The sequence below is a fragment of the Acanthochromis polyacanthus genome, chromosome 6 (genome assembly GCF_021347895.1).
Source record: "Acanthochromis polyacanthus isolate Apoly-LR-REF ecotype Palm Island chromosome 6, KAUST_Apoly_ChrSc, whole genome shotgun sequence".
Classification (NCBI taxonomy): domain Eukaryota; kingdom Metazoa; phylum Chordata; class Actinopteri; family Pomacentridae; genus Acanthochromis; species Acanthochromis polyacanthus.
Window position 1 is genome coordinate 38,012,450 of NC_067118.1, and position 14,448 is coordinate 38,026,897.

Genomic DNA, 14,448 nt, shown 5'->3' on the forward strand with positions numbered 1-14,448 from the left:
TTAGAAAATCCCTTTGTGTGTGTGTGTGTTTTTTTTTAAACAGTACCAAAACATAAAATCTTTGAATCTCTTTGGTCTTGAGGAACTTGTTTGACATCTCATAGTTTGTTCATTTTTTTAGAGCCAAATTTTGCTGCTTGGTCACACTGTCATGTTTCTACAGTGGCTGGAACAGGCAAACAAAACACTGATTCCAAAGAGAGATGTTCTTCTGATGACAGGTTCTCCTCAGGCGTAAACTAACCGTGACGTCACCCGTTGGTTTCAACGGCGAGAAAATGAAGCCCGGATTTTGCTACTTCCTGGTCGCCGTTTTAGATTTTTTGGAGCCAGTGACGTAAAAAGCGTCATCAAACAGACTGGACCGGAGAGCAACTCGGGGCAGGATTGGCTGAGAACTCTCTTATCCCACCCACGTTTTGCCGCCGAGGCTTCTGTTGCTGTCTATCAAGTATAGCCACGCCCCCTGGCTCCGCCAACTTTAACGATTTATTTAAAATTCAGTATTGATTTATTTTAAGATCGGCCACCTGATCTCTCATTTTGACCATGAAAACTAACGGGGAAAAAATCCTGAGCTGTAGAAAATCAGTCTATCAAATTTTATTTTTTCCAAAAATGAATTGGGGTCTATGGAGAAAAAGCTTTTTGGAGCCAGCCCTAGCGGACGGTGTGATATTGCAAGTTTTTGACACTTCCGGGTTTGCTTCAATTCTGGAGCCAGATGCTACGTCCACCTTTATATACAGTCTGTGGTTCTCCTCCAGTTTTTGGAAAGGTCGAGGTGATGGAGGGCTGTCCAGTTGGTTGCAATCAGTAAACTCACCACTAGATGACACTAAATCCTACACACAGGACCTTTAAACAACAATTAAAATCAAACGCTTCTCAACAGCAACAAAATTTTTATTATAAACACTGTACATTACATCACTTTAAGGTTTTACAGGAATATCAGTACTTTGAGGCTTCCTAATTCAAACGTGTACTACCGCTATAAACAATGATCGTGTCTTCACTGAGCTTTAAAAAACATATTTTTCCAACATACAGCTACAGACTTATGCCCTAAAAATGCTTCAAATCTATTTTATTGACAAAAATAGTGTCTGCAGTATTTTAAAAAATGCATCATTTAGACAACTTCACAGTCTGTTCTTGCAGTGCAAATCATCTCTCCTGCAGTGGAGAAGGAGGAGCAGACAAGAGGTGGAAGTCAACTGGAACAAATCTCTGGAAAACACAAGAAAGACAAACATTTATTTTAATTTGTTTATCTGAGCACATACCTCACAATTTGTTTAGTTTCTGTGGCTATTCTTGCACACACCAACGCGTCTCAGCTCAGAGCATAAAACATCAAATGGGTTGCTGTTGGCTGCAAAAGTGAATACAAGAGTGTTGATGAACTCCCAGCATCCAGGGGACTGAAGACCCAGTGGATTCCTTGTATTTTGGTGAATGTTACCATTAGTTTTGCCCACAGGTCAGAGGATCTGTGGAGACTATAATCCTGAGGGACATTCAGAGATCATGGAAACTTTAGGACCAATTTTTTGTTTTTCCGTGTCTCCAACAAATTCAACTAAATTCAACTGGAGTTCACATCTGTTTGCTTCTCTCCTGCTCTCTGTTCTCACATATATTGCATTTTAATGCACCTAATGCATACCATTAAGACTACATGTTAACCAGCAGTCACTTCAGAACCGTTTCCAAGCTGCTGCTCCGCATCACTAAACTGCAAGTTTCATGACTGCAACGTTGTCTGACAAAAACAATGACTGTGGTGTGAATTTGGTGATATTTCCATGCAAAGTGATTGATCAGAGAGACAAAAGCAACCAAGTGTTGACCATCTTGGCAGTATTTTGAAGTGAAAGACATTTTCTGGGTACAAGTGAGACAAAATATGGGAACTTTAACCCCAAAACCAACAGCTGTTAATATTCACTCCACTCCATCAGCAGCGTACTTACAGTAGATTCTTCAAAGTGCAAGGTGAAGGCCAGAGGGTTTCCACATCGAGGCCGAGGAGGAAGAGCTGGGACAGACGCAGAGGTGTAGGTGGCCACCTCCTCGTCCATACGCAGCTCCTCTAGTGGAGGAAGACGCTTACGCAGCATCGCCAGCATTGCTATAGGACTCAGAGAAGACTTCTGAACAACGAGGTCTGTAGGAGGAACAAATGACAATTAAAAAAATTTAACCCTTTAAGCTTCAGTCAATTCCAGCCGTTTTCAGTACAAAAAATCGCTAATATTCTATTTTTAAATAAAAAAAATGACCAAAAATACAGGGAATATTGGACGCACATCGCGAGGTGCATTTCCTTGAAAACGACCGATTCGTGGATTATATACCGACTTCAGGACATGTTTTGGACAGAATAGTTTACTGGCTTGTGTTGTCTGGATGTAAAAGGTTGGATTATGGCCGTTTTTTGTGGAATATTTTTTTCTGTGTGTAATAATGAACCCGGAAATGTGAGTCGCGCTGTGTGCGTTGAAGCCGTGTACAGAGAACGGATGGATGGATATTCGTTTTTGTCGAACAAATGTGTTTTTCTCACCCGCTGTGGTAATCACATCTGAAAGTGGTTTATACCGGCGGATTCATGAGAATCTAAGCTTTCCATCGGCGTATAGTGTTTGTATAATCGTGTTTGCAGCCGTCGGACATTCTTGAAATTCCTATGCAAATTAGTAGGTGTACCGCCGGCAGTACACCTACGACGCACTGAAGCGTAAAGGGTTAAAATTCCATCCATCTATCAAGGTATTTATACTGCCTGGGCAAAAAAAAAAAAAAGTCGCACATTCTAATATTTTCATGGACTTTATGCTCCATAGCAAACTGAAGCCTTTTTTCTGATTATCCTCACTGATCAGTGGTTTTCTTAGAGCTACAGCTGTTTAGTCCCAATCCTTGGAGTTCCCTTCACATTGTGCATGTGGAAATGTTCTTACTTTCACTATTAAACATAGCCGTGAGTTCTACTGTTGATTTCCTACGATCATCTACGAATTTGTTCCGACCACTTTTGTTCCTGGAAGATGACGGTTCTCCACTATCCTTCAGATTTTAATGTTGCGTTGGATGGTTCTTCACCTTATTTAGTAGTTTCAGAAATCTCCTTAGCTGTCTTCTTTGCTTGATGCAGGCCAACAATTTGACCCTTCTGAGACAGACAAACATTCTTTCCATGACTACAGGATAAGAAATGAGAAGCTCCTCACTGCATCAGCTAGAGTTAAATAAGTTGTTTCAGCTGAAATGTGTTCATAACTGCAGTAATTATCCAATGGAAGGATCTTAATTATTTGCTTAGTTAGTTATGTGACTTTTTTTTGGCCAGGCAGTGAATATTTAGATATAAATGATAGCTATAAAAATAATTGTTATGCGGAGTGTGAGATGTGGGCGTTACCTCTGTGCAGACGCTGAACAGAAGGGTTGTTCTGACTGGTTGGTTGTGACTCAGTTGACGTGACATTCTGCACCGTCAGCAGCTTTTTCTGCTCTGATGAAACTGGACCACGCTGATCCTGTTGAGTTGAGCTCTCTTGCTTCTTAAAATACGGAGCTCTGATGAGCTTTTTGCCAGTTGAGAAAAAGATGACAGATTCCCTGTGCGGTGCCTGTAAGAACATCTGTCCTCCCTCAAAGCTCTGCGTCCCCTCCTCCTCCTCCTCCTCCTCATCATCATCGTCCCCGTTGGTCCTCCTCGTCTCTGGCTTTTCTTCATGGTGGGATTTAATCTAGAGAAGAGGACACAGAGAGCATCAAGTGATTTTTTTTCTTCTCATCAAAACTTAATTTTGTTTAACTGGTTTAGATTTGACTTCTTACAGGCGAGGCTTGAACTGGGAGCTGCTCTGCTCGTGTCTCAGGAGCGTTTTCTGTCACATTCTTGCTCTGCTCATCCTCTTCATCATCGTCAAATAGTCTCTGGACAACCTCCTGCTAACAAACAAAGTAATACAAGTTGTAATTCAGAGTACAGTGTGTTTATTTCTAATTCAAAATGTGTGCTTTTTGTTGTTGAAATGTCATATTAAAAGGTCTGTCTTTACAGTAAATCTATTAAACTCTATCTCTAAAACGCCACTTCAAAAATATTTAGAATTTCTAAGCAGGGTTTAAGTTTTGAGGCAGATTTTGTGGGCTGAGGAATCCGAGGTGTGCCAACTAAACAGACATCAAAAGCTACAGTAACCCCTTTTTCAGACGCTCAAAGATATCTTCGCTTTTACTGTCTGGGGCAACAAAATAAACATTCCCAAACAATAGGAAAAAAAATTCCAATCTGTGCTTAAAATCGCTCGGTCACTTTGTTTGACATTCCTATTACAAATGTATAATCAGCAGTAACTGGATTCGGCTGAACTGCAGGTTGTTTTTCCACAGAGCAGATTGGATGCAAGTATGAAAAACTAATTTAGAATGTATGTAGCAAAATATCTGTGGTGTGTAGTCAGCATTTCCCCAGCACTGGTAACAGCACTAAACAGTTGTAGAAGCTGTTGTAAAATGAACAGCTTCTGGAGTCGGCTCCAGAGATCCAACCTTCTTTTTCTTCTCTTATGAGTCTTGTTGCATAAAAGACTTTTTTAGATGTCTGTACGTCTTGTCATAGTTGTGCTGTTTCCATAGAGGTGCAAGACTTTACATTGCAGTGAAAAAATGGTTCCACAGTGAGCAGAAATGTGGGGCTGAAGGGGGTTAAAATGTCGCCGTTTGCTTAAAAAGCTTCTCTCAAATTTAATTTACCTGAAAGACTCTACAGTTCTAGCTTTTAGCTGCACATCTAGATTGTGTTTCTCTTTCTTCTTTTTCCATTAAATATTATTTCGGCAAAAGAGATTTTTGTGAAAGCTCTGAGACACACAAGAAATTTGATTTCCTTCTCTCACCTCCTGCGGCGGCTGAGGCTTGTTTTTGCAGCTCCTGAGTCCGGGCGTGCCGTACGGCGACTGTTGAGTCGACTGATGCCATTTCTGAAAACAGCAGCATCGTGAGATAAGGCAGCGGCTGCACGAAACACCAAAACGGACAGAGTGTGAACACACAACACGTGTATACCGACCATGGCAGACATGGGCTGGTGTCTGGTGTTGTGGACTCTCTGTGGATTCCATTTCTTCAGCGAAGTCTCTTTGAGTGGTACCACTGAGGACGAAGCAGTCGTGTCACATCAGGGTAAAAGGACAGAGAGATAAGGATGCATTAGGTTTTAGAAGATAAAAAACAACGATGCTACATCTTACCTACTGATCCGGGAATCGCCTGTTCTTTGGCTTTTCTAACCGGCACTCTCTGAGCCTGAGAAGGGAAGCAACACATGAAATGAAACGGTTTGTTAGATTGCTCCATTGCTTTTGAAACAGAAACCGCACTAAAAATACAAGCAGCAGGAGGTGCAGGAGTGAAAACTAATTTAATGTGCCCGTACGGAGTAGATTGAAGTGCCTCTGCCTGGTGGATATTCTGAGTCTCGGGGTGTGGCGCCCACAGGCCCTCCAGCTTTCACCCCTTCATTCTGGAGGATACTTTGCAGTGCAGCGGGGTCCACTGAGAACAAGGTGTTAGCTGTACTGGGTCCAGCTTTTTGTCGACTCTTCGTGACAGGCACTCGCTGAGGCTGCACACAAGATGATACATTCTCAAAATCTATCACATTAATATAACACCAAGACAAAAACAAACATTTGAAAGCTAACTAGTTCCCTCTGAGTCCTCCAGACAAGAAGCAACACAGTAAATGGAACTGCTTTAAAAGCTACACAGCAATTAAAAACAAAGAAAGAAAGCACAACAACCCACTGCCCAAACCACAAAAAGTGAGTGAATGTGTTCATACTGTGTAGATTGAGGTGCCTCTGCCTTGTGGAAACACAGACTCTCGAGAGGTGGCGCCTACAAGCCCCGGATCTTTCACCCCCTGGTTCTGGAGGATGCTTTGCAGCGCAGCGAGGTCTGGGGTGAACTGCACTGACTTCACTGATGCTGTAAGACGAGAAGAGCTCACATTCCACTGACATAAAAAAGGCCAAATCAATTTGCAATTCACTGTCTGTTATCTAAGTTTATACAAAGCGAAGCAATACTGACTGCTGTTATGTTTTACTGAAACTAGACTGCATATTTCTCTTCCAATACTTGCAACTATGAAACAATTACTTGAGTCTAAATAAGACATCTTGAAATTTTTGTAGACTGTGTTTAAGCAAAAATAATTTTAATTAAATGGATAAATACTGCTCTCAAGTTTGTGCAGGAAATATAACGCTACAGTTTAAAGATGAGGTTCAGCAATCATGAAGGGGAATAAACTCTATTCAAAGCTAGCAGCATTCACCTGATGGCATCTAAAGTCCATTCATTGATGTGTTTTTATAGCCTAGCCATGCTAGACCCATGTTTCTGACGGCACAAGGGTCTAGGGAAGCTCGACAGGGAGGGAGGCGGGCTAAAAGGTTGTCTATCAAATCCCTCTGCAGCAATTGGGTAGGTATACAACCAATCAACGCAACGAATAGGCTGACGTAGTTCCGAGAGCACCGGCGGATTGTGGCTAAGTCCCATTAGCTTCCCAACCAGCGGAGCCGCGGAGCCAACTGGTATATTAAGGATTTGCCATATCCTGTCGGCATAAGTCCAAATACGTCTTTCTTCTCAATGAAACACTTCAGTGCCGTCCTTTGTTTATCTTTCAAGTTGAATTTTAGCTTCAAATCTTTAAGGGCTGTGGCCAAAGCCGAGTCGAAAGATAACTTTATTGGGTGGGTAACTCGACCCTCCCTGGCAGAGAATTAAATTCACTGCTGTGGGTTGTCTAGCGCGGCTAGGCTAGTGTTTTTAATGAAAAGCCAAAGAATAAAATGTGATTGAAGCGCCACGATGTTTGCTGGAGCATTTAAATGTACTACTTCTCAAATTTATGGCCAATTTCACTCCGACAAAACAGTAAAACTACCTCTACTGTGCTCATACACTGTACATAAACGTACTCATTGTGTTCTGCTGACCTGTTGAGGGTGCAGCTTTTTGTTGAGTCTTCATGATGGACACTCGCTGGGGCTGCAAACAAGACACGTTGGACACAAAATGTTTAAAAAAAAAAAACAGACATAAAAATTGCTAACCGCTGAAAATGTTTGTCAATCTAAACTTACAGCAACCCCAAATGACAACCAATTTAAATCCCACTCACCAGGTAGTTGTATGGTTTGGACTGTGATGTGACGCTGACTCCTTCGTTCCGGAGGATGCTGAGTAAAGCTGCGTGGTCGGGCTGAAATTTTTTGCCTTTGTTTGAAACAAATGAGATGTCAGTTCAAGAAACTGTGTGTACGACTGGTCACAAAGACAAACAAGTGAGTCTAGAATTAACAATAAGCTACAACTGTGGTGAGATTTGTGCAGCATCACTGATGATTTTGACGGCAACAAGATTAGAGGAAGTCAGTTATTGTTGGTTAAAAAAAACAAAAAAAACTAAGCAGACAAACGCATTTAGAATTATTGTGAGCTCGGTCTACTACGAATAAAAACAAATGTATCTAAGTGGTTGCAATGGTGGAAATATACACTCACTGGCCACTTTATTAGGTACACCTTGGTAGTAAAAGGTCGGACCCTTCATGGCATCCTTTCTACAAGGTGTTGGAAACATTCCTCGGAGATTTTGCTCCATATTGACATGATAGCATCACGCAGTTGCTCTAGATTTGTCGACTGCACATCCATGATGATAATCTCCCGTTCCACCACATCCCAAAGGTTCTATTGGGTTGAGATCTGGTGACCGTGGAGGCCGCTGGAGTGCAGTGAACTCATTGTCATGTACAAGAAACCAGTTAGAGATGATCTGAGCTTTGTGACGTGGTGCATCAGTGACGTGGAGGTTAGCACTGACGCCTTGCAGCTAGAAGATCCTCGGTTCACGTCCCGGGCCTTCCTGAGATCTTTCTGCACAGAGTTTGCATGTTCTCCCTGGGCATGCGTGGGCTTCATCCCACAGTCTAAAAAGACACTCGGGTTAATTGATTTTCCTAAATTGCCCATAGGTGTGAATGTGAGTGTGTGTGTTTGTCTCTATATGTAGCCTTGTGATAAACTGGTGACCTGTCCAAAATGTCCCCTGCCTTCGCACTAAATCAGCTGGGATAGATTCCAGCCCCCCTGCGACCCTAATGAAGATTAAGCGATGTATAGATAATAGATGGATGGACACGGTGCATTATCCTGTTGGAAGTAGCATCAGAAAATGGTACACTGTGGTGATAAAGGGACGGACATGGTCAGCAACAATACTCAGGTAGGCTGCGGTGTATAAATGACTACGTTTATATGCCATCAATATTCGGGTTAAGGTCAATATTCCGGTTTCTGAAAAATTTGGAATAACCCGTTTACATGCCTAAACAGACAGAGTTACTCCTGTTGTGTGACGCTGTGTGGCGCGGTGGTGACGCATGTGTGTTTCGCGGTGTCCGTTTACCTCTCCTTGTGTATTTCCGGTGGGTCACGCGCCAGACACGGCATACAAGCAGTTGCCGTACTCAAAAGACCAAGATTCCTTTCGGATGAAACATGCGCAGAATGCAAATTAATGTTTCTTTCTATGGGGATATTCCGATGCGCGTTTATATGACAAGATATTAGGTTATATATATAACCTTATATATAAGGTTAGAAAAGGAGTAACCCAGGGGTCTTATTCGGGTTTTTAAAAACCGGAATATGAGCATATTCAGGTTTTTGCGGGCGTTTACATGGCCGTACGCAATCGGGTTATTGCTAATATTCCGGTTAAGAAAGGGTTTTTGACTGCATATAAAAGTAACCAATGATGCTCAGTTGGTACTAAGGGGCCTAAAGTGTGGCAAGAAAATATCCCCCCACCATTACACCACCAGCAGCCTGAACTGTTGATACAAGGCAGGATGGATCCATGCTTTCATGTTGTTTACACCAAATTCTGACCATCTGAATGTCACAGCTGAAATGGAGACTCATCAGAGCAGGCACTGTTTTCCAATCTTCTACTGTCCACTTTTAGTGAGCCTGTGTGAACTGTAGCCTCAGTTTCCTGTTCTTAGCCGACACGAGTGGCACCTGGTGTGGTCTTCTGCTGCTGTCGCTCATCTTCTTCAAGGTTGTTGTGTGTTCAGAGATGGTATTCTGCATTTCTTGGTTGTAACGAGGTGTTATTTGAATTACTGTTGCCTTTCTATCATCCCCAACCAGTCTGCCCAGTCTCCTCTGACCTCTCGCATCAACAAGGCATGTTGGTCCACACACCTGCTGCTCACTGGATATTTTCTCTTTTTGGACAATTCTCTATAAACCCTAGAGATGGTTGTGCATGTAAATCCCAGTATATCAGCAGTTTCTTCCCCTTTCTGATGCTCAGTTTGAACATCTACATGCCTAAATGCAGCCATGTGATTGGCTGATCGATCTGAGCTATTTGTAGCAACAAGCAATTGAACAGGTGTGCCTAATAAAATGGCTGGTGAGTGCATATACAGCTGTGTGGCGACAACAACACACTTACCAGTTAAACCCTCTGACGGATTGGCCTGTGTGGTCACTTGCTTGGTCTGACCAGCATTAGAGATCTTGGACCGATCTTTGAGACTGAGCAGGTTCATGTCATTCAAACAGACCTCTGCATTAAGAGCAGGCCGCACAGAAGAACCAGCCTTACTGTGATGCATCGTGTTATCAGGTTTAGACAAAGTGGCTGAGGTCTTAAAACTTTTGGAAGGTGCTGACAGGTGGGATGCACCTTCTGTAGTCTTTCCATGAAACTTCCCCTCCCTGGCTTTGGTGGAGTCCACATTGCGATTCAACACAGCTGGGTGTTTAGTAGGTTTTGAATTGTCTATGTTGTTTTTAGACGGCATAGGAAAAGCGCCAGTCCTTGATTTTGGAACAGTTTGTTGATTTTCTACTCTGGTGCTTTTAGGCTGAGAAAGGTTGAACGGTACTGGCCGGGTGCATGGCTTTTTCTTCTTAGTTTTACCCTGCGGGAAATTGTAAAGAATCAAGGCTCAAGAAAAATATAATTACAAGAAAACTGTTAAATTTATTGGATGGGTGGAAAACACTTACAGCCAGAGGTTTCTCCTCCCATCTCATGTGGGACTGGCTGAAGTCGGTGGGAGTCTGAAGATGAGAGACTTTGCCAGCACTGGGAGCCTGCTCACACCCAGTTGCACAGGAGCCTTCCTACTGATTTCTGAGTTCCGGGAGGTTTGTTCTCGCTGTCTTTGTTTGGGAGGTGAGATAGAGGCACGGGTTTGGAAGACTTTGGCTCTGCTTGCCTTTTGTTGTGTTCATTCTTCATTCTGTAGGGAAAAACAACCAGATCCAAAAAAATAAATAAATATATAAATAAAGGAAGGAAGGAAGGTAGGTAGGTAGGTAAGTAGACTTTATTGTTATTTGATGCCCTGATTAACAATACAGGAGAGTTCTGTTTTGTGTTTAGTGTAGAGGGCACTGTAGCAGGATGAAATGTTGAATGTGAGGATGGATTCAATGAGTGAATGTACTGTCCATTCAACAGCTTGCCACTGCACTATTGTAACTCCGTGTAAATGGAGTTGATGCTGTCCAGCCTTAGTTAGTTGACCCTCATGTTGTCCTTGGGTCATTCTGACACCAAATAAAATCTTTGCCATCATATACTTTTATGTAAACCAGTCTAGTTGACCCTAAATTCCAAAATTAAGGGAAAAAATATGGTAATGGGTTGGACTGAAGCCAGACTAAAGGTGTAACACAGATTTGATTGATAATTTATAGTATACGCTTTAAATAACAGTCAAAGCAGGCGGGGCAATTTTGACCCCAGAGGACACAAAGAGTATGGTAACTGGAGGACATTATGAAGGTTAAAGGCAGCTACCAGGCTCTCGCAAGTCACCCAAGTTCTCACTCATTTTCCATTTTCTTCTACAAGTATAATGTTGAGCTTTCTGCCTCTAGATCACTCTGCTCATGTCATCACAAATAAAGGCAACTCTTCAGTTCTTGCTGCCAGGCTCTGGATAGTCCCCCATTCACATTAAATCCTGTCCACTATTTGTGATTTCAAATGAGAATTAAAGGAACATCTTGCTTGCTGTCAGTTCTTCGTGAAGCTGCCCTTGATGTGCCCACTCAGGCTCTCTGCTGTTTTGTATTGCTTATTGAACTGATTTTATTCAGTTTTGTCATTATTCAAAAGCTCTTAAACTTTAAATATTGCACAGACTAAAGCAGCTGTAGGGAAACTTTGTGTTAATTAACTGCAGCCTAAACTTGTGGCTAAAACTGTATAAAGCAACTACCTCTGAAAGTCACTGTGGATTTTGTTCTGACTTTGCTGCCGTAGGACTGAAGGGAGTCCATAATGATGACAGAAGGGCTGACAGCAACTGGAGGTGCAAGAAATAGAAATGAAACATATGAAAAGTTGAGCAACCAAGCGTGAAACACCTTACTGGCTTGGAGAAAAGCAAATGTGAAGATGGAGAAGATGCAAAACGCATGCAAGACAGAGGACAAACTCACACTTCAAGGCTGCAAAGTTAGAAACAAACAAGTCAATAAAGGATCGTGCAGCCAAATACCTGCACAGGATACATAGAGGAGGATAAAACAAGAAAAGCCAGTTGATTATTATTTAAGTTAATTTGCCCAATCAGTGAAGCTAAAAGCTAAACATTCGTACAGCACAAGCCAACGTGATGGCTATAAAACCAACAAAAGCTAGCTTAAACCCGAGCAGAAGGCTAGCAGCTACATTTAAAGTCTCTCCTGTTAGCACACGTTAGCTGTAACCTACTTCACAAACTTTCAAAATACCAACGAGCCTCTGCTACTTCCACCTGGCGACCCTTCTAAGTATTCCTGATACAATTAAGTCCAAATGTTTTTGGTCTTACAGGCGTTTTGTGGCGATTTAAAGATCCCTGTTCAGTCCTTTCACACCACAGACGGCTGTCAACTTCCTGGACTCGCAAGTTTTGTAAAAAGCGCGCTTCGTCATTTGGCCGCAGTGAGAGCCGTATCCACCAATCACGGAGCTACATTTTGTTTATGACAACATCGTCGGCCAATGAGGAACGGATTTTAATAAACAGCTCCATGGCAACGACGCGAAGTTGTTTTACCACGTGACTGGATTTTGCCGCGGCCTCCTCCTGAGTTGAAGAATTCAGAGAAACTTTATTGTTTCCATAATCATGAAACATAGAATTAATAAATACAATTACTAGCCTGGAGCATGTAGCTGGAATAACATCACAGCATAATAAAATAAAATGAAATGAAATGAAATAAAATAAAATAATGTGCAACATGCCTGAAACAGTGGCATTTCTGCCCAAATCTAAATAAAGGGAATAGGAAGACAAGGGCAATATAAGTTAAAATCAACAATAAAAATAAATCAGATCAGAAAGTATTAAAAACACACAAAGAGAAGCTTCAAGTAGAGTATTTTAAAATGATACAATGATCTACAACTGGGGAACCTGTTGGAAAACCAAACAATATTCATGATTAAACCTTCTTATTAGGAAAGTACTTAAATAAAATACTTCTACAGCTTCAGTGTAGACAATTTGTGGATGCGAAACACTGCTCAGTGCAACACAACCAATAATCCTCACCCACAAGGACCCAAGCAATGCAAACTATATGTTTATTTTTATTGGTTTCATTTTCACATTGTACCTTTTTGTATATTTAACATTCTATTTTTTAAATTTTGTAAATACCAGCAATTTCTGCACATTTGTGTTAAATAACAGTGTTTTTTGGCACCTTATTTCGATTTCGTCTTTTATTTTTCGTGGACTATTTATAGGGTTGTTCACCCAAACTACTCTTAATTAAAATGATCAAAATGAGTATTAACAGCCTATAGAATAAATCTATCTCACTGCAGCTTATATATAAAAATTCAGAACCCTGGTGTGGCTCAGTGGAGAAGGTTTTCTGTAAATCCTCATAATTCAGACAAATTCTTATGGAAGCCACTTGAAAAAAGTCGCATGCTATCTCAAAATTAAGAGATAGAAAGACATAATTATGACTTACTATCTCATAATTTTGATTACTATCTCATAATTATGAATTACTATCTCATTAATTTACAAGATAAAAAGTTTATAATTACCACTTAAAATCTCCATATTCTGACTTAATCTCATAATTATGATTTAATATTTCATAATTATGGAGATACAAACTCATACTCATACAAACTTACTATCTCATAATTATGACATAACGTGACTTTTTTTTTCTCTAAGTGGCAGAAACGGGCTTCCATAAATTCTAAGGCACACAGTTTAAAGACATAGTTATTTATTTAGACTCTGACATTTAATTTCATCACTTCTGTTTATCTTAATCAACCTTACCTGAATGTTGATTCTCATGGCTCCATACCATTTAGACGTGGCTGTTGATTCCGACATCAGGATTCAGGCTAACAGGTTCAGTTGTTTATACATCAATGCTTTGTTTGTTTTTACACGCTGCAAAATACTTACACAGTGTTTGTGAGCATGTGTCTGTTACCTAATGTTAGCTAAATAACAGGTATCCCATAAAGGACAACGCTGCACACCGGAGCTAGCTTGAAGCTAACTGCTAATTTCACGCTATTGAACATGAGAATCGATACTAAAAGTAAAATCAGAAACAGCTTGCTAGTTTTCAAATAAGGAAACCCCTTTTGAAACAACCTGATGTTTGGTTTAGGTTTACCATACACACGAAATGCGTGTATCTCCTAGAAAGTTTTCCATTTCAAGTCATATTAGGAGGATATTAAATTAGCATTATTTTGCTAGCTAGCACTTAAAGGCAGCAGTTGTACCAGTACCTGAAGAACAACACTAATGTTCTTAAAAATATATATATCGGTGCTTCACTGCTTTTGTTTGACAATTATAGCTATTGTTAATTTAGCAAATAAGATTTTATTGACAAAACACATGATATATCTAGAAAAATAATTTTCCCCATGACATTTTTTCTCTTGTAGAGATGCTGTGTGTACAATTTCGTAAAATATTACATGCTGCGTTTATATTTGCGTGCACTACACATGTCAGTTTTATATCCATGTTGGCCAGCTGCAATGTTAAAATACTGATTACACTTCAATACAACAGTTAAGTAAAGCAGTTATATAGCATTATACAAAATAGCATCAATGAAAATAAGAAAAATGCCATAATTTTCAGGTCAGAGAGAACCTAAATGTGCGACACCAAAGACTTAATAGCTGATTTAAGTTGATGAAAACCTGACAGGTAAACAGAACATAAGGAGCAAAAAAAGGCTAGGAAGCGATGGCACAAAGTAACACCAACAGTTTGTCAAAAGAATGGTGAAGAAATGGAGGTGTAAGGGGCAGTATATAATTGCGTG

The 14,448-nt window shown here is 40.8% G+C and overlaps 1 protein-coding gene across 2 annotated transcripts; it reads right to left on the reverse strand.

Annotated features, from left to right (window-relative positions):
* Nucleotides 1-885: 885 nt before the first annotated feature.
* troap (trophinin associated protein) lies at nucleotides 886-11,524 on the reverse strand. 2 transcript variants are annotated; one of them, XM_051949137.1, is made up of 14 exons: nucleotides 11,349-11,524; nucleotides 10,126-10,361; nucleotides 9,566-10,037; nucleotides 7,217-7,311; nucleotides 7,032-7,083; nucleotides 5,864-6,009; nucleotides 5,456-5,644; nucleotides 5,271-5,325; nucleotides 5,090-5,172; nucleotides 4,917-5,000; nucleotides 3,853-3,963; nucleotides 3,431-3,761; nucleotides 1,980-2,173; nucleotides 886-1,233 (listed from the first exon to the last, which is right to left on the reverse strand). In XM_051949137.1, the coding sequence occupies exons 2-14, from the start codon at nucleotides 10,150-10,152 to the stop codon at nucleotides 1,171-1,173; spliced, it is 1,902 nt and encodes a 633-aa protein (XP_051805097.1). In that variant the 5' UTR covers nucleotides 10,153-10,361; nucleotides 11,349-11,524; the 3' UTR covers nucleotides 886-1,170. The 2 variants fall into 2 exon arrangements, with proteins under 2 accessions (XP_051805097.1, XP_051805096.1); XM_051949136.1 differs by having other exon boundaries at nucleotides 3,853-3,966.
* Nucleotides 11,525-14,448: the final 2,924 nt, after the last annotated feature.